Below are 22,581 nucleotides of genomic sequence, written 5' to 3'. Positions count from 1 at the left end.
TATCATTACCCCCCAGTCCGATGACGTTTTTATGTGTTTAACCGCGCGCGTGGTAGCCTATAGACAAAGTAAGTGGTTCGTAGTTGAAGTAGGCTACCACTTGTCAAGTATGCACTCATTGCACTGTAGCCTAGACAATTTTGCTGCTAAATTCAGTAGACTATTTACGTTTATGTTTTATTTTTATTTTTATTTTTTTACTTTGGTTATGTAAAGCGACTTTTGGTAGCCTACTCAGAAAGTACTATAGCCTACTAATTTGATATATTATTATTATTATTATTATTATTATTATTACAGGGTGTAAGCTACATATCTCTACTCATTTTTAGTGTAATAGCACGTATTGAGTTAAATTTAAAACTTAATATGTAAAGCATGTACTTATTTTTTCTACAGCAATCCTGTTCAAGAACATAGAAGATAATCAGAAGTGTATAAAGTGAGAAGGAGACTAAAAATAAGATTCATATCAGGTGAGCGACCAAGGGAATGTCGGGGTGAATTAGGGGGGGTCACTGTGTCAAACTGAAGCCTGACTGTCTATTCAGACTGAAAATGTATTAATGCATCAGTGCTGGAATATGTCCGTCAAATTAACCATCTCTGATCGTGACATGTATGCTACTGTTTCCTCTCTCTGATGGGGATTCATAGTGCGCATAGGCTACTTCATGTAGTATTATTATTAGCATGGTGTTAAATGTCAGAGGGATTCAGAACCATAGGCCCCTCAGCAGCCATGGAACAGCACCGCTGTTTTCCAGCTGATAAGATGAGCTGCACCAGCCAGCCAGAGAGAGACGCACCACAGACACATTGATGTGGTTGTATGAGTGCGGCACTCTGGTCCGTGTCTTTCTGTACCATGCGACTTCCAGGGGACCTTGATGTTGCTTGTAGATGAGCATAATACATGTATCCCAGTGTAATGGCTTATAGCCTATGGTTAATAAATAAACAGAATGAGATTCCTGGCAGTGGAGGAATGAGGAAATAGAACATGGAGAGAAGTCCGAGCTGATAACTATTTTTGATAGATTGAGCATTTGGAGGTGTGTGTCCCTACGGCCTGAATGTCACTATGTGGACATCTCTGTCTGTCTGTCTGTCTGTCTGTCTGTCTGTCTGTCTGTCTGTCTGTCTGTCTGTCTGTCTGTCTGCTGCCTGCACATTTGATATATAGATAGATAGATAGTTAGAAGATAGATAGATAGATAGATAGATAGATAGATAGATAGATAGATAGATAGATAGATAGATAGATAGATAGATAGATAGATAGATGGATCGATGGATCGATGGATGGACAGAGACAGACAGACAGACACTTTATTTATCCCTGGGGGTAAATTGTTGAAAACCTTTCTGTCTGTGTTCACCTCTATCTGTCTGCATCTCTATATCAGTCTCTGTCATGCCAACCATTTCTTTGTCTGTCTCTGTTTGACATCAGAGAAAGAGTAGAGGTGTGTGACAATCCATCCTGCTCTGCTGTCAGCTGACCAGCGAAGGACCCAAACACCGAGGCCAGAGCTGAGCATCATGGTCGGGCCTTCACCTTGCGTCTGCCTCCTGGGGGGGCTGTTGGGTAAGAGAAGACCTCAGCGCCTTTGATCTTGTGGCCTTCATCATGGGGGGGGCCTCATGACGGGGTACAGAGGGGAGTGAGAATGTCACAATGACCCTGAAGAACCCTCTTGGAAGCCCTACATCAAGAATCCTAGCAGAAGGTTCTCTCCTGCTGGTCGGGAAAGAGAGCCTGTTCCTACTGTAACCGACCCCGGGTTGTGGGTCATGGTGAAGGACGGTCGTTATGACCTGTGTCTCCCTGCCCCCCCTTGCACTGCTCCTGCTCCCGGGCTCATGAATTGTCTGTGCTGGTTGTGGTGCAACAGGCTAGAGGAGATAACATGGCAGTAAACAGTGGGTCCTTGTGGAGAGGAGACACAGCTGTGTGAGGCGAGCAGGAGAGTGATGGGAACATGTCTGCCTGCTCTGAGCCATGGAGGTCTGGAGAATGGACGGATGACAGGATGACAGCAGAAAGTGGTGCAGAGAGACAAGGGAATGTCAGCTGGTGTTGATTTGGACATGGAGGCTGTTTCGCTGTCTCTGGAGTCTGGAGAGGAATAAGAATGCATTAGCAAGTGTGTAATTTCCCCTCTGACTCTGAAATTTGAGAGAGCAGTGAGATAAGTGGTCCCCGATAACTATAGAGGACTTAGTAAGCCTGAGGGTTTGCAGCTTATAGAGCCGCTGGAACTACAGAATGACTAAGTGGTTGATCATTATAAGACTGATCAACTCGTATCAGATGGAGAGAGAGATGATAGAGATATGTTGGATATCTAAGAGAGAAAAAGTGTTTTTGCCTTTGTCTAGTTTCTATTGAAAAGTAAGAGAAGAAAAGTGTGTGTGTGTGTGTGTGTGTGTGTGAGAGTTGAGGACAGACGGGTGATGAAAGTACCAAGACCAAGAAAGAGAAAGACAGAAAGAGACACAGAAATTTGTCACGGTACAGTAGTAAAAGCCATAACATTTTAGTGAGTGGAACAGCTCCAGAGGGGTAGATACAGTATCTGAGGTGAGCCCCTCCGCCCCCCCCCCCCCCCCCCCCCGCCCCTCCCCATGTGGTGCACAACATTCCGGTGTCTCTCTGAAGTGTGCTGTGAGGACAGGAGGACATTGTTGACTATAGAGCTCTGTGGGGCCGAGGCAAAGACCACAGCATCCAACCACCCGGCCCTCAACTACAAACACACAGTCAGACTGAGAGACAGGCAGGCAGACATACTGTACAGATCTGCAGGCATACAGACAGATACATGGACAGACAGCCTGTCGGTCAGACAGACAGCACACAGACAGCTGTGGGCAGCGCATCACCTGTCCCCCTGCCTCCAGGCTGTGGACAGTAGTTGAAGCTTGCCTATAGATAGAAATACCCGTTTGTCAAAATAGACACTCCTGTCTGGATCTGAGCCTTGACCACAGGACCCAAACTCTACGATCCTGTTTTACACAACATAACTGCTAACAAATGTTCCTCTGACCGCCCCTGCCTAGTGCTGACTGAAGCATGGCGTGGCTCCTGGCCTGCTAGACCACATGCCGATTACTCCGATGGAGTCCTGCAGGCTGGTGCTGAAATGAGACGGAGATTATCATAGTGCGGAGATTAATGTGTGTGTTATAATCTGGATGAGCCTGGCCTGGTAGATGAGGAGTATGCTCAGAGAGAAGAGATTGTTGGAAACAGCAGGCCAAGCACACACATACATGCACCGTGTTCTGCATTGTGGTAGATGTCTCATAAGCCTTATCATACCATATTGATTTTGTTAGGTAATCATGTCAACCAGTCATGTATGAATGACCTGCGTCCGGGTCATCACATGTGTGTGTCAATAAACTGGCAGATTCAATGTTCAAGAAGAAGACCGGTTGTGTTTCTCTCATGTGATCTTGGGGAAATAGAAAGTGAAATCCATGTTGTGTTTTTTGCCCGATGTGTGATGACCGGAGACAGGTAGCAGTTTGGTCCCTGAAGCGTTCAGCCACAGAATGAGCTCAGGCTTGAATTCTTCTTTAAAAAGGGTGTTTTTGGTTTTGCCCAATTTATCCTCAAAGCATGGGGGAGAGTTTGTGTAGTGTCTGCTGATGGTGCATATAATTGTTAAATGCATTCAAAATGTTTAATGTTAAACTATTTTGGTTTGCTTGTACAGACATGTCTCGTAAGCCCATATGGGCACCAATTGGTGTGTGACAAATACAACTAATCAATCAATCAATCAATCAATCAGTCAATCAATCAATCAATCAATCAATCAATCAATCAATCAATCAATCAATCAATCATTTAACTATGCTAATGCCTCTAAGACATCTACACTTGAGGTCATACATTATCACATGACCAGTACTGTATATATATGGTCCCAACAGTGACAGTAGCCATTGATAACCAGCTGTGTTGCACCCCCTGTAGGGTGTGTGTGGTTACTGCCAGTCCTGATGGCCACCACGTCGCCAACCTTGTGCACCCCCCTCAAAACCCTCAATGCCAACCTCACAGACCGACGGCGCTTCATGGTAGGAGACAGAGTGAGACAGTCAAAACATTTAAAACTTTATTTATGCAGCACATTTTATACATTTGATACAGAAAGCTCTTCTTTCCCTTTTCAACAGAAGCATAACTTCCCAATCAACTACACTATTCGTGTTCACTATGAGCAGGTGTTCAAACTCCGAAATATCTCCAGACTGGTGAGTGTTCACATGTTGCTTACATCTTTGTCATTTCTCTAGAGCCCCTTACTATCTGGCCTCATGAGACCATTAGCGCACATCAGGTTACTTACTATCAGGACATTCTAGTTAATTGAGTGAAATCATAGAGATGTTTATGGGAAATTACATAGCGCCTTTCTACCTTAACGGACAAAACGCTTTACAATGGCCTCTCATTCACTCATTAAGACACACATTCACACACCAATGGCGGTAGTTGCCATGCAAGGTGCTAACCTGCTCATTGGGAGCAATTTGGGGTTCAGTGTCTTGCCCAAGGACACGAGGAGCCGGGAATAGAACTGCCGACCCTGGGGTCATTGGACGACCCGCTCTACCTCCTGAGTCCTAGCCGCCCTTATCACACTCACATGTGGAGAATAATATATGCGTTGAACAATCGTTGTGCCTGAGTGCTAGTTTTGATCTGTTCACTGTTCTGAAAACGACTCCTGTTTCCTTTATAATTAAAAAAAATAGATGTTTTGACATTATATTCATCCCACTATCGCTCCTCTCATCCCCTTTCCTTTCCTCTCCATCTCCTCTCTGCTCCTCTTCTCCTGGGTCAGAGGTCAAAGGTGGAGGCGTTGGAGGAGGCAGACCTACAGGAGGTGTGGCTGGTGGTGAACCTGGAAGTGCTGAAGGATATTTTGGATGTGCTTCCCAAGCGTCACCCATCGTACCACTACACGTTCGAACTGCAGGAGCTCTTCAAGAAGGTGGCGCAGTTGTTCCCGTCCCCTGAAGAGGTGAGACAACACCGGACGTTCCCTGGCCGGGCCTTACCAGCACCTCCTCACCCTCTACGTCTCTCCTTCATTAAGCTCCATTCTGATATCTCCAAACCACAAGAACTCTGTCTGCTACCTGTGTGAAATCATCTCTCTTACTCCTTCTCTGCCATAATCACCGTCTTCTCTCTTTCTCACGCTATGCTCTCAACCAATGCTGTGTGTGTTCTCTCTTGGGAGTCTTGGGATTGCCCATGACTCATAAGAGTGTGTTTGGCAGCAGAACTCCAGCCAAATCATGATAAATCTGCTGCCAATGTCTTAAGTGTGCTTGATTAAGAGCTCAGCAGACAGGCATGGCAGGCAGAGCTGGAATTGAAGGGACTCTCCCACTGATCTTATCACATTGAGCAGGGTTGTAGCACCGGCTTTAGTTTCGCTATGTCCCGCTCACTTTTGGAGATTAAAGAGATCAAAGAGAAACTCCAACTGACTCAGAATCAGTTATTAGCCAGGTAGGTTTTACACATACTAGGAATTTGCTTTGGTCAATGATGCATAATACTGATGGAGACACCAGTAGACAGGGTGCAAGGACAAGATGGGACATTGCAAAGACAGGACAGTGCAAATAAGCAGTGAAAATACAAATACAAAATACAATATAGAAAATGGAGTGCGATGAGTGTATATCAGTGGAGGCTCGTCCATTGAGGCAGGGGAGGACAGTCCTCCTCAGTTTTTAGAGAGAAGAGAGAGGGATTAAAATATAAATATATGAATTTATTTATTCATAATTAATATTTACTCAGTTTTGTTCATAAAGCAGGTTTTCACTATGGATACAAACCCATTATTGAAATTCTAAAGCTTCAACAGTGACATCTATAACATGCAGCTGGAGGACCCATAGATATCTATGGAAGGGAGGCTAGCCTCCCTTAGGGCGGGTTCTTTTCTCTTAAATCAATGTAATGCCTTTTTTCTTGCTAATTTGTGATTGGCCAAAACGCTGAAAAATTACCGCAAGGGAGGACAGTACTCCGGCCCTGTCTGAACAGGATTCAGATATTGACATTTTGTTAGTCCAATCACATTCCAGATTCCAGATTTACCACAGTGAAGGCCGATTGAGTCGGCGTTGATGTCTGTGTTTCTCTTCCCTGTGCCATTGGAGACTTTTTGTGCGTTCGTAGCTCCATAATATAATACATCCGAAAGTATTATGGGACATATTATACATCAAACTGTTCGTCTATTTGTCTTGATTCTAGCCATCTAAATATCTAAGATGACATAAATACTTTTTGAGCTAGAGCCGTCTGAACAGTTCCACTGGCTGGCTATAGCCGGTAACGTTAACTACAAGATGCAAGTCAGGCTACGGCATAGGCAGGCGCGCAGATTGGCTAGAGGCGCAAACTGTCGGCAACTCGTCCAAAACATTTCTAGAGACTGGGTCGCAACACCGGATCGGAGAAATCCACAGCCTGGCTCCTGCTTGCGTGAGAATTGATCGCTTTGCGGTGCTTATTCCTCATCCAGTGATGGATGGGTGGATGGAAAACCTTCAACTGAATGTTCATATTGTTCTGATAATTGTAGGCTGTAGCAACATAAGAGTGGCAGCTTTGACAGCAACCCAAATGAGCTAATCCGATTAGCTCATTTTGGTTGCTGTAAAAAGCTGCCACTCTTATGCTGCTATAGCCTACAATTATCAGAACAATTAGTAATCCCATAGTTGTACAATTGCTAGTTAGCCATGAGCGAACTGTTGGATACTGCATTTGCTGTGCAACGTATTCCATTGTCCAGTTGTCAAATCTATTTGCCAACAAACTGTTTGAAAGCCAGCACACCTGTGTCCCCTAATCAAAAACATTTTTCATATATCACCTAACCTCTCCAGCACCTCTCCAATATCAATTCTTTTCTCTCTTTAGAGAAGAGTACAATCCATTACAACAACTATTGCTTAGGCCTACAATGTTTTATTGTTGTTTGGTAATATTTTATCATGAATATGATAAATAAATGCTGCATGTAGTTAAAGAAAGTGTTATTCAGTTTTTCATATGCTAAAATTGACTGTAAATCCACTTTAAAGCTGATATTTCAAATAATAACTGACTGAGGGAAAGTGCCCCCCGGCGCCCATGGGCGGTTCGCCTCTCTTCCTCCTGTCCTCCTCAGTTTTTTGAGTCACCAGCCGCCACTGGTGTATATACAGTATGTGTATGTACAGAGTGTAATGGGTGTGCAATGTTTTTATGTATACAATGTATGTGTGCCATTGTGATATGTGTGTGCAGTGCGAGCCAATGTACAGTCAGCAGCCATGTGCAAGTAGGGCAAAGGGGACAGAGTAAGAGGGAACAGAGTCAGAGGAGGGAGAGGAGGCAGAGTCAGAGGAGGGAGAGTCAGAGGAGGAGAGTCAGAGGAGGCAGAGTCAGAGGAGGTAGAGTCAGAGGAGGGAGAGTCAGAGGAGGGAGAGTCAGAGGAGGGAGAGGAGGGAGAGTCAGAGGAGGGAGAGTCAGAGGAGGGAGAGTCAGAGGAGGAGAGTCAGAGGAGGGAGAGTCAGAGGAGGGAGAGAGGAGGGAGAGTCAGAGGAGGGAGAGTCAGAGGAGGAGAGTCAGAGGAGGGAGAGTCAGAGGAGGGAGAGGAGGGAGAGTCAGAGGAGGGAGAGCCAGAGGAGGAGAGTCAGAGGAGTGAGTCAGAGGGGAGAGAGTCAGAGGAGGGAGAGTCAGAGGGGGGAGAGTCAGAGGAGGGAGAGTCAGAGGAGGCAGAGTCAGAGGAGGGAGAGTCAGAGGAGGAGAGTCAGAGGAGGGAGAGTCAGAGGAGGGAGAGTCAGAGGAGGGAGAGTCAGAGGAGGGAGAGTCAGAGGAGGCAGAGTCAGAGGAGGCAGAGTCAGAGGAGGGAGAGTCAGAGGAGGGAGAGTCAGAGGAGGAGAGTCAGAGGAGGGAGAGTCAGAGGAGGGAGAGTCAGAGGAGGGAGAGTCAGAGGAGGGAGAGTCAGAGGAGGAGAGTCAGAGGAGGGAGAGTCAGAGGGGGGGGAGTCAGAGGAGGGAGAGTCAGAGGAGGAGAGTCAGAGGAGGAGAGTCAGAGGAGGCAGAGTCAGAGGAGGGAGAGTCAGAGGAGGGAGAGTCAGAGGGGGGAGAGTCAGAGGAGGGAGAGTCAGAGGAGGGAGAGTCAGAGGAGGCAGAGTCAGAGGAGGAGAGTCAGAGGAGGAGAGTCAGAGGAGGCAGAGTCAGAGGAGGGAGAGTCAGAGGAGGGAGAGTCAGAGGAGGCAGAGTCAGAGGAGGGAGAGGAGGGAGAGTCAAAGGAGGCAGAGTCAGAGGAGGGAGAGGAGGGAGAGTCAGAGGAGGGAGAGTCAGGAGGGAGAGTCAGAGGAGGGAGAGTCAGAGGAGGAGAGTCAGAGGAGGGAGAGTCAGAGGAGGAGAGTCAGAGGAGGGAGAGTCAGGAGGGAGAGTCAGAGGGGGGAGAGTCAGAGGAGGGAGAGTCAGGAGGGAGAGTCAGAGGAGGGAGAGTCAGAGGAGGAGAGTCAGAGGAGGGAGAGTCAGAGGAGGGAGAGTCAGAGGGGGGAGAGGAGGCAGAGTCAGAGGAGGGAGAGTCAGAGGGGGGAGAGGAGGCAGAGTCAGAGGAGGAGAGTCAGAGGAGGGAGAGTCAGAGGAGGGAGAGGAGGGAGAGTCAGAGGAGGAGAGTCAAAGGAGGCAGAGTCAGAGGAGGGAGAGTCAGAGGAGGGAGAGTCAGAGGAGGAGAGTCAGAGGAGGGAGAGTCAAAGGAGGCAGAGTCAGAGGAGGGAGAGTCAGAGGAGGAGAGTCAGAGGAGGGAGAGTCAGAGGAGGGAGAGGAGGGAGAGTCAGAGGAGGGAGAGTCAGAGGAGGGAGAGGAGGGAGAGTCAGAGGAGGGAGAGTCAGAGGAGGGAGAGGAGGGAGAGTCAGAGGAGGGAGAGTCAGAGGAGGAGAGTCAGAGGAGGAGAGTCAGAGGAGGGAGAGTCAGAGGAGGGAGAGTCAGAGGAGGGAGAGGAGAGAGAGTCAGAGGAGGGAGAGTCAGAGGGGGGAGAGTCAGAGGGGGGAGAGTCAGAGGAGGGAGAGTCAGAGGAGGGAGAGGAGGGAGAGTCAGAGGAGGGAGAGTCAGAGGAGGAGAGTCAGAGGGGGGAGAGTCAGAGGAGGGAGAGTCAGAGGAGGGAGAGGAGGGAGAGTCAGAGGAGGGAGAGGAGGGAGAGTCAGAGGAGGCAGAGTCAGAGGAGGAGAGTCAGAGGAGGGAGAGTCAGAGGGGGGAGAGTCAGAGGAGGGAGAGGAGGCAGAGTCAGAGGAGGAGAGTCAGAGGAGGGAGAGTCAGAGGGGGGAGAGGAGGGAGAGTCAGAGGAGGGAGAGGAGGGAGAGTCAGAGGAGGGAGAGTCAGAGGAGGAGAGTCAGAGGAGGGAGAGTCAGAGGGGGGAGAGTCAGAGGAGGGAGAGTCAGAGGAGGGAGAGGAGGGAGAGTCAGAGGAGGGAGAGGAGGGAGAGTCAGAGGAGGGAGAGGAGGGAGAGTCAGAGGAGGGAGAGTCAGAGGAGGAGAGTCAGAGGAGGGAGAGTCAGAGGGGGGAGAGTCAGAGGAGGGAGAGTCAGAGGAGGGAGAGGAGGGAGAGTCAGAGGAGGGAGAGGAGGGAGAGTCAGAGGAGGGAGAGGAGGGAGAGTCAGAGGAGGGAGAGTCAGAGGAGGAGAGTCAGAGGAGGGAGAGTCAGAGGGGGGAGAGTCAGAGGAGGGAGAGTCAGAGGAGGGAGAGGAGGGAGAGTCAGAGGAGGGAGAGGAGGGAGAGTCAGAGGAGGGAGAGGAGGGAGAGGAGGGAGAGTCAGAGGGGGGAGAGTCAGAGGAGGGAGAGTCAGAGGGGGGAGAGTCAGAGGAGGGAGAGTCAGAGGAGGGAGAGGAGGGAGAGTCAGAGGAGGGAGAGGAGGGAGAGTCAGAGGAGGGAGAGGAGGGAGAGGAGGGAGAGTCAGAGGGGGGAGAGTCAGAGGAGGGAGAGTCAGAGGGGGGAGAGTCAGAGGAGGGAGAGTCAGAGGGGGGAGAGTCAGAGGAGGGAGAGTCAGAGGGTGACATGAGCTTTATTGATGAGGCTGGCAGAAGTGGGGAAGAAGCTGTTTTTGTGGCGTGAGGTCTGATGGAACGCAGCTTCCTGCCGGAGGGGAGTGGTTCAAAGAGATTGTGACCGGGGTGGGAGGGGTCGGCTTCAGGGCCCTGGAGGCGTGCAGGTCCTGGAGGGAAGGCAGGTTGCAGCCGATCACCCTCTCAGCGGAGTGGATGATATGCTGCAGTCTGGCCTTGTCTTTGGCTGTAGCATGTTTGCTGTGTTCTATAATATTCGACCCGCTAGACGTGCAATGAATCCTATTAAAACGCATGGAAATGCAGGGAATTAGCTATATTGTACTGTACCCCCCTGCCAGAAGAAGTGTTCCCCCCACATTACCTACTCCACTGCCATTGAGTAAGCTAAACCTAGTCCTGTGTGTGCTTGTGTGTGTGTGTGTGTGTGTGTGTGTGTGTGTGTGTGTGTCAGAGGGAGCTACCAGAGCGTATCCCTCAGATACTGGAGAGGGTGAAGGACCGTGACTATCCAGGCTGGACGTTCGCCACGCCCAAGTCTCTGCTGGACAACTTCTACCACACCATGCACTGCCTGTTCTCAGACTGCTTCCCTGGCCAGGATTCTGGGCACAACAACTGTGAGTACTGTATACACTTCTATCCTTACACTTTATAATGTGCCTCTACTGGAAATAACTTCATTACTGTGCATTTCAACACTCCGTCCCTTTCTAGTATGTACTTACTTTCTAGTATGTACTTACACTTGTATGCTTATCATCGTGCACTGCTACACTCTCAAGCTCAGAGTGAATCTAATTCTTCACTACCTCTCTAGTATGCTATGTTCTTGTCAGCAGAGGTGGAAAGTAACTGATCACATTTACTCTAGGACATCCATCCTCAAAGTCTGGTCCCGATCCGGACCAAACCACAACTGTCTCTAGACTCTCTAGAAAATTCTCCGCTGCAAGCAGCACTTTGAATGTCCTCCGCTTTGAGGGGTTGGCACTCGAAGTATTGCCAGATTTGGAAGTTTTCCGCACATGTGGGCTACCTTGGACCATATTGGGCGGTTGGGAAATTGTCAATCGGTCTGGCAATACTGGGGTCATGTGAGTTGACAGTGCAGATGAGTTTACAGTGCAGCTAACGTTAGTTTCGACAGGAAGAGGAGAGGATACAGGAAGTGAGGAGATAAGACAGGATATGAGGAGACAGGAGGTGGGGAGATAAGACAAGAGGTGAGTAGAGGAGACAGGAGGAGAGGAAGGAGGCGAGAGGAGACAGGAGAGGATAGGAGAGGAGACAGGAGGACAGGAAGGAGACAAGATGAGAGGAGACAGGAGGAGAGGAAGGAGACAAGACGAGAGGAGACAGGATAGGAGAGGAGACAGGACTTGAAATGGTTTGATTTGCCTTTGTGATTTGTATTATAATTGTTTTCTTAAAAGACAGACCTTTGGATTATTGGGGAAAAATTGTGGACGTTTAGGATTTGTATTTGAGTGCTCCTGCTCTAGGATCTCTGGATTGTGTGACCTCTTCCTCGTTCCCGTACTAGAATGTTCTTTCTCTCCCCTGAATCCGAAAACCTTGAGCATTGTTTTGTAAACAACAATTTTACAAACCCCATTGTTTTGTACACAACTATTTTACAAACCCCATTGTTTTGTAAACAACTACAGTATTTTACAAAACCAAAACTAGACTAAAGAAGGGATAAACAAGAAATATATTATAGTTACTTTGGTAGCCTCCAGTTTGGATCTTGTTGGCTGGTTCTTGAGCTTACCTTGAGAAACCTGAGTCTGCTGCTTGAGCTGTCCCGTAACCTGAGTCTGCTTCGTTCTTAATGTCACTTAAGTCAAGGGGATGATTTAACGTTTTTTCTTGGACGAGAAACCCACTCGACTGGTTTAGTTGTCTGTATAGTGGTGCACTGAGCTGTTTTAGCCTCTCAGGTGCTGAACAAAATGGATGATGTGAAAGCAGGAAAGCAGTGTAGTGTTTGACCTTTAACCCGGGTGACCCTGTAGTGTCCTGCAGCCCCACAAAAGGGGACTTGACAGAGAGGCCTGTCTGTCTGCTAGTCAGTCAGCTGTTGGCCTGTCAACAGGTCCTTCACACCTCTTCTTCCTCACATGGTCCTAGTTAATCTACTCCTCTTCCAGCTGCAGCTGACAATGACATACGGACACTCTGATAGTTGATAGTTAGCCACCCAGACAGTAGCCTATCTGGTTTCATCAACAGCGAGTTACAGTATAAATCTATCTACTGACCTCTGACTGAGTGACGGTCTCCTCGGTCTCTTTTTGACCCAAGCCATTTTCAGAATCAGAATTAGAATTTGTTTTATTGCCACTATAGTTTTTCAACATACTAGGAATTTACTTTTGAGCATGATGCATAACACAAAGACAACATTGGACAAGGTGTAGGGACAAGACAGGACAGTGCAAAGACATGACCTACTATCGCCAAGCTTTATAGCTCAGTAAAGGTTCTGATCTGCTGTATGATACAGCTTTAATCTACACTGCCATTCCCTCTGGCCAACTGATGAAAGAAATAGATGATCAGTCCTGATAGGTCAGCTGTGGTGTCAGCAGATCCGGCCTACCTGACCCATGCCAGATACAGAGACTGTAACCTACAGAGCCAGGCTACATCTGTTTCATATCTATTCTATAGTAGGCCCAGACTAGGCATCTCCATATGGACAACAAGCGGTATTGAGGAAAATAATATACATTACAGCTCTCATGTGCTAGAGAGTAGTGAGCTGACCTGAACAACAGAGGCCAAATACTGACAAACTGAACTATACTATCTATCTACTACTAATTCAACCTTCCCTGGTCCTCTTCATCAAAGGGTTCAGTGACTACACAGGGGTCACTGAACATGTATATAACATGTATTACACTTTCATGTATTACACTTTCTTTTTTTTCTTTTTTTTTTGTGAATTAGTTGTTGAGTTAGTGGATGGATGGATGGATGGATGGATGGACAGACATATGAATGAATGGCTAGTGCAATTTATCCTTATCTGTAGCTGCTAACAATCTCTGTCTCTGTTTCAGATTGTGCCGTCTCTCACTGGAGGAGGGGCAAGAAGAGGCTCATACATCCCCAGACCTGAGGGGGGAGGGGGGGCGCTGTTCCTGCACCACGCCAATGGGGGCCTCACCTCCAGTTGACCTACATGTTGTAACCCCCCCGCCCCCCACCCATGCTGGCCTGTCTGTTTGCACCAAAGTCATGGAAACACTGCATCTAAATGTGCTTATGTAAACACGGACACAACAGTTCCTGCCTTGCTTGTGGACTTCAGTCGCCAGCGTTGCCTGAGCGTCGCTACGTTACCACTCGGCCGTCGCCACCATCATTACCCCTGTTCTTCGTCTGGATCTCTCTCACGTCCACAGAGGCATCTCTTCTCAAATGTGTATTTATATGTTTACACTTGGAGTATTTTAAACAGGAAACATGAAATCATAATGCCTTTATGTTTATTGGTTATATATTGTAGGTGGTTATCTGTAAAACAGCCAACTAAATACCATTATGCAATTTCTGTATTTTTATTTTATTTTCTCTCTAAAGGTTTGCCATCAGGGAACATCTCTGCTCATATATTAATTGTCGGTCATATTCTAAACTACAGTATATCTGTAAATGTAGTATTTCTATGTATGTATTTCTAGTAATGTCATGAATGTGTTGGTGAAGCAGCAATGTGGATGTATGTGTCTGCTGTTTGTTTTTGTGTTTATTTTAGATTAAATGCAGATGATGAGCTGACTTGCTGGATTAGTCAGTTTATGAATACCAAACAGATTATTTTTTACTCATGACAGAAGCCTGCACTATGATGCTGAAAACAGCGGCAGGATAGGAGAAAGCTAGAAGTTGTGCTAATTTCTTCCCAAGTTGTAGATACTGTGCCATATGCATTAGGCTATGTATGATTGTGGTCTAATGACCTAAATGAAATATGTTTTTGTACAAGAGATTATTTATTTAAAATGTGTTATGCTTAAACTATGTGACAGCCTTCCAGAAAAATAAATGCCACTGTATCAGCTTAATGTGTTCACTGTCATGCTTGCAGTTTGTTTGAAATGACATTGACTGGGCTACGTCCTAATATGATGCTTTGACTATGATAAAACCATGTCATTTCAGCAATATAGAGTAGTATTTGAGTGTTTACATACGTATGTATTATTGCCCAGTGCCACTGATCTAAAAATGCACATAATGTGAAAGGAGCTGGTGTTTTGTGCCTCATGTCAAGCAATATCAATTTTCAAAACAAAAAAACTATTATTTAAAAAAAAAATATTTTTATAGGTTATTAAAGTGCAGATTGTAAGCTTTCAAATAGTGTTTCATAAATGGAAATCGGACAATAACTGAAGAAGACATGCTTTTTGAATGTTGGTATATCTAAAATCAGCTAACTGAGAAATACCCTTAAAAGATTTGGAGCTTTTCACAGCTCAGGTTTTCGTGACTCTGCATCTGCGGCCCCTTCATCGCCAGGGGGCGTGTCTCTGTACAACTTGTCCCTTGTGACGTGCCGTAGTTCATAATGTTTTCCTACTAACCTGTCATCCGACATAGCTAGAATAGCTCTCTGCTATATTTTGTTTACCCAAGTCCGGCACCCACACCGAAGCAGGGTTAAAACTTCAAACTATGTCGTCCAACAGCGGGATTCAGATCCCCAGCCGCCTTCCACTCTTGTTGACCCACGAAGGCGTCCTTTTACCAGGTTCCACGATGCGGATCAGCGTCGACACCCCGAGGAACATGCAGCTCGTCAAGAGCAGGCTACTGAAGGGTACCTCGTTAAAGAGCACTATCATTGGGGTGATCCCCAACACAAGAGACCCCGAACACGACTCCGAGAACCTCCCCTCGCTACACAGGTATGTTGTCAGTTTGCATGCTATTGAAATTCCCAACTGTCTTGGCCCAGGTCATGTTGTGATGTAACGTGTGTTTTCTTGCCAACAGTTTATAGCAGCTAGCTAACGTCTAGCCATAACTGCACAGGTCATGTTTAGCAAGCTACATTCAAATTGTAGCTGAATTCAAAATGTTTTTGCTTATAGTCATACTTCTTGCCTGGGTCCAGACGTTCCGCCCACTCCAAAGTTGACTTATGGGGCGTTCGTTTATAACTGGGAGGTGCAAATTGCGACTTGCTACTAGGAATGATTAAATAAAACACCTCATGAACTCGCACTTCCTCGTCGCAAATTCGGATATGTTTCTCACCCCCCAGTTGCTCGAATGCACTAGATATAACTAGGTAACTGATATAATGGTATATAGATATAACTAGGTAACTGTGATATAATGGTATATAGATATAACTAGGTAACTGATATAATGGTATATAGCTGGAATGCACACAGGTCGGAGGTAGGTATTTTGCCACTTGCGACTTGCCACCTCCGACCACAAACGAATGCACCATTATTCTTGAAGTTCTGTGTCACGTGATGACAATTCTGTCTCATCAGGCAAACTCCCTGAGTAATATGGATGTGCATTCCAAAATGCTCATGACTTGTAATCTAATACAAAGATGAAACTTTGCCACCCTCTGTCAATCATTTTAAGAAAAATAGGAGGTCCTCTCACTCTCAGACCGACTCTGCCAGGCAGGGAGCCAAGCAAGCAGGCGTTGAGATGGACTTTAACCTTGTAGCTAATATCCACACAGAGTACAACCAGTCAACAGTCCACCCTGGTTACTAGAAGTTATGTAGCTATATCTTCCCTCCGTGCTTCAAGACAATAACAGTTAATGGTCTGAGAGTTATCCTGTGTCATTATGAGCCTCTCTTGGTCACTAGCTGTTTCCTCGATGTGTTTTCTCATTTCCAAGATATCCTGTCAGCGTCCTCCCTCTTAGTCCAGACCCCTGACCTTCCTCTCCTCTCCCTACCCAGTATCGGTGTGGCGGGCCTGGCGGTGCAGGTGGTGGGCAGCAACTGGCCCAAGCCCCACTACACCCTCCTCATCACGGGCGTGTGTCGCTTCCGCCTGGTGGGGGTGCTGAAGGAGCGGCCCTTCCCCGTGGCCGAGGTGGAGCAGCTGGAGCAGCTGGAGGAGTACACCACCGCTGGGGGGGGCGGCGGGGACCGGGAGGGCGGGGGGGAGCTGGCGGAGCTGTCCAACGTGTTCTACCAGGCTGCTCTCCAGGTGGGTGTGGACTGCTGAAAAACTCGCCACACTGTTGGCAGCCTATTTTTTTATTCTAACATTTAAAAATATATGTTTTGAGCCCTCACGTCAGGTTAGTTCATTTGCATTGCAAAAGGGTAACGTTAGTAGGGTACATCAGTGTACTGTACTACTATGCCAGAACGTACAAGTGCATCTCCTTTCAAATCAAGTGACTAAGAGCATAATCTAGTGCGGAAGACAAAGTGCACGAGTATCTTCTCACTTGATGCAGCTTGCCTGTTTGTCTGCCTGTTTACTCAAATGAAATGCACCAAATGTACTTGAAACAAAACGCCTGTACAATATCTGTCTTGCGTCTATCAGAATCAAAGCTATTTTCTTCTGACACAGTAACGTAGCTCATTATGGCATGTACTCTAACCTTTGTCCCCTGTGTGTGTGTGTGTGTGTGTGTGTGTGTGTGTGTGTGTGTGTGTGTTGTGTGTGTGTGTGTGTGTGTGTGTGTGTTTGTGTGTGTGTGTGTGTGTGTGTGTTTGTGTGCGCAGCCATACCGCTGTATGTTAGTTGAGCATGGCCAGCTTTACTGTCTGTCTTTATAGAGTGACCATGACTCCTGGTCATATCTACTCAGTCTGTGTGTGCAGGACTTCGCTCCACCACCTCAGATGTTGTTTTGCCCACTTTCACTTTATTTAATGTTTTTTTTCCCAGCTCTGTACAATTTGTAGGTTATACTGTATATGAGCCTTACACTATCCTCCCAGTGTCTGTGTTCATCTGTCAACTTTGCGCTTGTGTGTGTGTGTGTGTGTGTGTGTGTGTGTGTGTGTGTGTTTGGGTTGTTTCATCCCAGCTCGTAAGGACCAGCAGCAATAAGAGAGATACAGCCCAAGGCAAAAGTTAAAACAATTATTATTGTTGAATATGGGTGAATGAATTAAATTGTAACTCAATATGGGGGAATGAATTAAATTGTATCTCAATATGGGTGAATGAATGAAAAGTAACCAAAGCCAAGTAGGGGGATGTCTAATGAGGTCAGTAGTGCAGTGAGTGGATGCATGGATAGTGTGCTGTGTGGGTGTCGTATGAGGCTAAAATACATAATAATAACTCAGGCAAATGCAGCAAAAGACATGCGTGTGGGGGAAGAGAGAGCAGCCACTGGACTATGGGCTTCTTAAGCGTCTAGGTACACCTGGAAGAGAGAGCAGCCACTGGACTATGGGCTTCTTAAGCGTCTAGGTACACCTGGGACGCCATCAGCTCTGATGACCCTCTGGGCTCTTGCATGGAAAATCACAAAGACTTGGCAGACAGAGAGAGTGTCCAGTGTGTCATGTCCATGTCCATGTCCTTTGTTTCAGCTGGTGGGGATGTTGGACATGTCTGTCCCCGTGGTGGCTAAACTGAGACGACTCCTGGACAGTCTCCCCAGAGAGACCCTGCCTGACATCCTGGCCTCCATGATACGAACCTCCAACACAGAGAAACTACAGGTACGTGTGTGTGTGTGTGGGTGTGAGAGAGAGAAAGAGTGCCAGAGTGTGTGTGTGTGTGTGTGTGTGTGTGTGTGTGTGTGTGTGTGTGTGTGTGTGTGTGAGAGAGAGAGAGAATGTGTGTGTGTGTGTGTGTGTGTGTGTAAGAGAGAGAGAGAGAGATTGTCTGGATTGCTCCAACTGTGTGTGTGTATGTAGGTCCTGGACGCTGTGGATCTGGAGGAGCGCTTTAAGAAGGCCCTGCCCATGCTGACCAGGCAGATTGAAGGTCTGAAGCTGCTTCAGAAGACCAGGAAACCACGACCGGACGACGACAAGAGGGTACGACCTCTCCTGACCTCTCTCTGGCCCCTCTGGACACCCGGGGGGCCCTGTTTGATTTCCTCTTTCCCCTCCCCTCTCATCTAACATGATTGGATAGGTGAAAGCAGGTGCTCCCCTACGCAACTGATACCAATCCCGGCGTGTCAGATCAGTGCGTTCACAAGGAAGGGAGGAAAGAAGGATGTACCTTTTAGAGAATTCAAACAGGGCCTCATCAGTTATGCATTTCTCCCGTCCCCCACCACCCCACCCCACCCCGTCCCCTTTCCCCCACCCTGTCTCTCTCTGCCCCAGGTGCTGGCCGTGCGTAAGGGTCGAGGGTTTCCAGGCCGTCACTTCTCTCTGGAGGAGGAAGGTGAGGATGACGATGCTGATGACACGGCTTCCCTGGATAGGAAGGTGAAAGGAGCCAACATGCCAGAGGCCGCCCTCCGAGTCTGCCTCAAGGAACTCAAGAGGTGTGTGTATGTGTGTATGTGTGTGTGTGTGTGTGTGTGCGCGCACATGCATTTGTGTGTTTATTATTTATCCCTGGTGGCAGACTTGTTGGCTGATTTGTGCTAATCTGCACCAAAACACCATGTGTGCCTCGCTCCCCAGGCTGAAGAAGATGCCGCAGTCCATGCCAGAGTACGCCCTCTCACGCAACTACCTGGACCTGATGGTCGAGCTGCCCTGGAACAAACAAACCACAGGTCGCAACATCACCACACCATGTATAGACATCTATAACACCACACAGTCCTGTATAGACATCTATAACACCACACAGTCCTCTACAGACATCTATAACACCACACAGTCCTACTGTATATAGACATCTATAACACCACACAGTCCTGTACAGACATCTATAACACCACACAGTCCTGTACAGACATCTATAACACCACACAGTCCTGTACAGACATCTATAACACCACACAGTCCTGCTGTATATAGACATCTATAACACCACACAGTCCTGTATAGACATCTATAACACCACACAGTCCTGCTGTATATAGACATCTATAACACCACACAGTCCTGTATAGACAACTACAACACTACACAGTCCTGTACAGACATCTATAACACCACACAGTCCTGCTGTATATAGACATCTATAACACCACACAGTCCTGTATAGACATCTATAACACCACACAGTCCTACTGTATATAGACATCTATAACACCACACAGTCCTACTGTGTATAGACATCTACAACACCACACAGTCCTGTATAGACATCTATAACACCACACAGTCCTACTGTATATAGACATCTATAACACCACACAGTCCTGTACAGACATCTATAACACCACACAGTCCTACTGTATATAGACATCTATAACACCACACACTCCTACTGTATATAGACATCTATAACACCACACAGTCCTGTATAGACATCTATAACACCACACACTCCTACTGTATATAGACATCTATAACACCACACAGTCCTGTACAGACATCTATAACACCACACAGTCCTGTATAGACATCTATAACACCACACAGTCCTACTGTATATAGACATCTCTAACACCACACATTCCTGTATAGACATCTATAACACCACACAGTCCTGTATAGACATATATAACACCACACAGTCCTGTACAGACATCTATAACACCACACAGTCCTGTATAGACATATATAACACCACACAGTCCTACTGTATATAGACATCTATAACACCACACAGTCCTACTGTATATAGACATCTCTAACACCACACATTCCTGTATAGACATCTATAACACCACACAGTCCTGTATAGACATCTCTAACACCACACATTCCTGTATAGACATCTATAACACCACACAGTCCTGTATAGACATATATAACACCACACAGTCCTACTGTATATAGACATCTATAACACCACACAGTCCTGTATAGACATCTATAACACCACACAGTCCTGTATAGACATCTATAACACCACACAGTCCTGTATAGACATCTATAACACCACACAGTCCTACTGTATATAGACATCTATAACACCACACAGTCCTGTATAGACATCTATAACACCACACAGTCCTACTGTATATAGACATCTATAACACCACACAGTCCTGTATAGACATGTATGTCTGTGTATTGCTCGATTAGGCACTCGATGTGTTTAACACCTAAAAATATTCGGATTGCGATACATTTCACAGGAGAGCATAAAAACTGCAGCTAGTTCAATACTGGAACGATCAGTGAAATGATGGTCTCTATGTTTCAGGTTCATGGTAGACAGTCCACAAGACCACACACATAGGGCTAAATGTCCAAAATAGCACACTACCCCTTTAGACTTCATAGCGGTGATCAATATACCACAGCTACAGTATGAACCAATGAGATTGCTTGATTTGAGCTACCCGTTTTATAAACAATAATACTAGCCAGGGAGCACAACAGGACTTAATTGATCTCCAGAGGGAAATATGTACGTGCCAATATGCACCTACCCCCCCATTCAGACACAGCAGATCAGAAGCAGGCAGGGGAAGGCCTGGGAGGTGGGGGGGACAAAAGACAAAAACAGCTGTACACTAGCAGCATGAGGCCGAAGCAACAGCAGGTCAAACAGTGGGGGACTGTAAAACCGGCCCGCTTAAATGAAGTGCCATAACGAGGCAGAAGTGTATGTGATTGAAGCAACACAGATGATGTTTATCGCTCAAGTCAGTTTGCTGATCTAGCCTCGCTCAATTTATTATGATCTGATTAGTCTTTCATATCCAGACCTATCTCCACACTGGAGAAAGGTCTGGCTGCACTGACTACCATCTCGAGATAAGATGGAAATATACGCTTTATTTGTTTAAACCAATAGCAATCGTCTTGGGTCAAGCGGTTGCTAGGTTGTTGTTGTTTGATGTAGCCTGGATTGAATCTGATTGGGCCGGGGAAATCATTTGTTGCCACTGATTGAGCAGTAATAAACTAACGACAAGGTTTATCCCCAAAACCTACCGGATGAACCGACTCACGGTACATCCAGTGAGACAGACTATGATCTGATAAGACAAAACTGATCCTAGATCAGCACCTCTACTTTCAGGCTTCAATGTTTTCAGTCCAAAGTGTCTCTCTATGCTGAATGACACTATAGACTCTTGCCACCGGAGGGCGTTGTCTGACACACTTCTCCTTGGATCTCTGGTGTCTTCTGCCTCATGCAGCCAGTAGAGGGAGCAGTTCAATATACTCGTATAGCTGTTGAGGAGTGTTGGGGTGGCTGTGTGTGATTTACTATACTGTCAGCACATGGAGGGGTGTATAACTTTGTGGAGTGTATGTGTAACGGACAAGTCGGCGTGGGGATTGAACCACCGACTCACATTGGAATCCAAACATCTTCCTCTAGACCAAAGGGGGCATCAGGGGTCAATATTAAGGCTTTTCAGATGCAGTCAGGGCTAGCCTGACACTCGGACGGAATGCCTGTTTAGTTTCACTTCATTTTCCGAGATGGGCGTTGCCGAAGGAGTCCTCAACGATCAGTTCATCCCCTAACCAATCACGTCGCACAGTTTCATTCAAAGGACGCATTCAAAGGACACCGATTGGCCTGGTTGGAATTCCAACCAAAAGATCACTCTGGATAAGAGCTTTTCCAGACCCTGAATCGCATTTCGAAAATTCAGATTCATGGGCTGGAGCCAGGCTTGGGCTACCTAGCGCTTGGGATGGGAGTGACTCTGTGACATATGCATAAGCAGTATTTAATGTAGGCTCCTCTCCCCTCTTCACCTCCCCTCTCCTCCCGTCCTGATACCCCCCCCCCCCCCTTTCCCCCACCGTCCCCCTCCTCCTCCAGACCGCCTGGACATCCGAGACGCCCGCGTCCTACTGGACAACGACCACTACGCCATGGAGAAGCTGAAACGACGAGTCCTGGAGTACCTGGCCGTGCGGCAGCTGAAGAGCGCCCTCAAGGGGCCGATCCTGTGCTTTGTGGGGCCGCCGGGCGTGGGCAAGACCAGCGTGGGCCGCTCCATCGCCCGGACCCTGGGGAGGGAGTTCCACCGCATCTCCCTGGGGGGCGTCTGTGACCAGTCAGACATCCGCGGCCACAGGTAGGGGCACACAGCGACTCTAAAACACACAGAAACATTAAGTTACTAGACAGTCCTGGCGCTTCCAAACAGCTGTGATTGTGGAGAGCACCGGTAGATGGGTCAGATCAGACAGGTGTAGGTGGGTCAAGTACATGAAGAACAGGTCTGTCTGTTTGACACACAGACACACACACACACACACACACACACACACTCCGCCGACGAGATCTAGGAGTGAGACCATGATGTCACTATTTTGATATTCCTTTCACCTGCCTTCACTATGGAGATCAATAGGGATGACATCATGACCTACACACACACACACACCTAAACACACACACACACACACACACACACACACACACACACACAC

The 22,581-nt window shown here is 47.2% G+C and overlaps 2 protein-coding genes across 3 annotated transcripts in view; both read left to right on the top strand.

Annotated features, from left to right (window-relative positions):
• Positions 1 to 1,514: 1,514 nt before the first annotated feature.
• On the top strand, positions 1,515 to 13,308 carry il34 (interleukin 34; the record flags this gene model as incomplete). Its single annotated transcript, XM_084452769.1, has 7 exons — positions 1,515 to 1,591; positions 3,995 to 4,098; positions 4,198 to 4,275; positions 4,872 to 5,051; positions 10,599 to 10,737; positions 12,139 to 12,191; positions 13,192 to 13,308. The coding sequence occupies exons 1-7, from the start codon at positions 1,546 to 1,548 to the stop codon at positions 13,306 to 13,308; spliced, it is 717 nt and encodes a 238-aa protein (XP_084308895.1). The 5' UTR covers positions 1,515 to 1,545.
• A 1,415-nt stretch (positions 13,309 to 14,723) lies between these two features.
• The window catches only part of lonp2 (lon peptidase 2, peroxisomal), a 15,020-nt gene continuing 7,162 nt past the window's right edge, over positions 14,724 to 22,581 (top strand). Inside the window, exons 1-7 of one of the 2 annotated variants that reach the window (XM_084452958.1) lie at positions 14,724 to 15,045; positions 16,078 to 16,330; positions 17,683 to 17,814; positions 18,013 to 18,135; positions 18,433 to 18,596; positions 18,739 to 18,833; positions 21,965 to 22,223. In XM_084452958.1, coding sequence (XP_084309084.1) covers positions 14,813 to 15,045; positions 16,078 to 16,330; positions 17,683 to 17,814; positions 18,013 to 18,135; positions 18,433 to 18,596; positions 18,739 to 18,833; positions 21,965 to 22,223 — 1,259 coding nt within the window. In that variant the 5' untranslated portion in view covers positions 14,724 to 14,812. Of the gene's footprint in view, positions 15,046 to 16,077; positions 16,331 to 17,381; positions 17,561 to 17,682; positions 17,815 to 18,012; positions 18,136 to 18,432; positions 18,597 to 18,738; positions 18,834 to 21,964; positions 22,224 to 22,581 lie in introns of those variants that run through there. The other variant, XM_084452959.1, reaches the window with a different exon arrangement.

This window comes from Borostomias antarcticus (genome assembly GCF_949987555.1).
Source record: "Borostomias antarcticus genome assembly, chromosome: 18".
Lineage (NCBI taxonomy): Eukaryota > Metazoa > Chordata > Actinopteri > Stomiiformes > Stomiidae > Borostomias > Borostomias antarcticus.
This window is presented reverse-complemented; position numbering and strand designations above follow the sequence as displayed.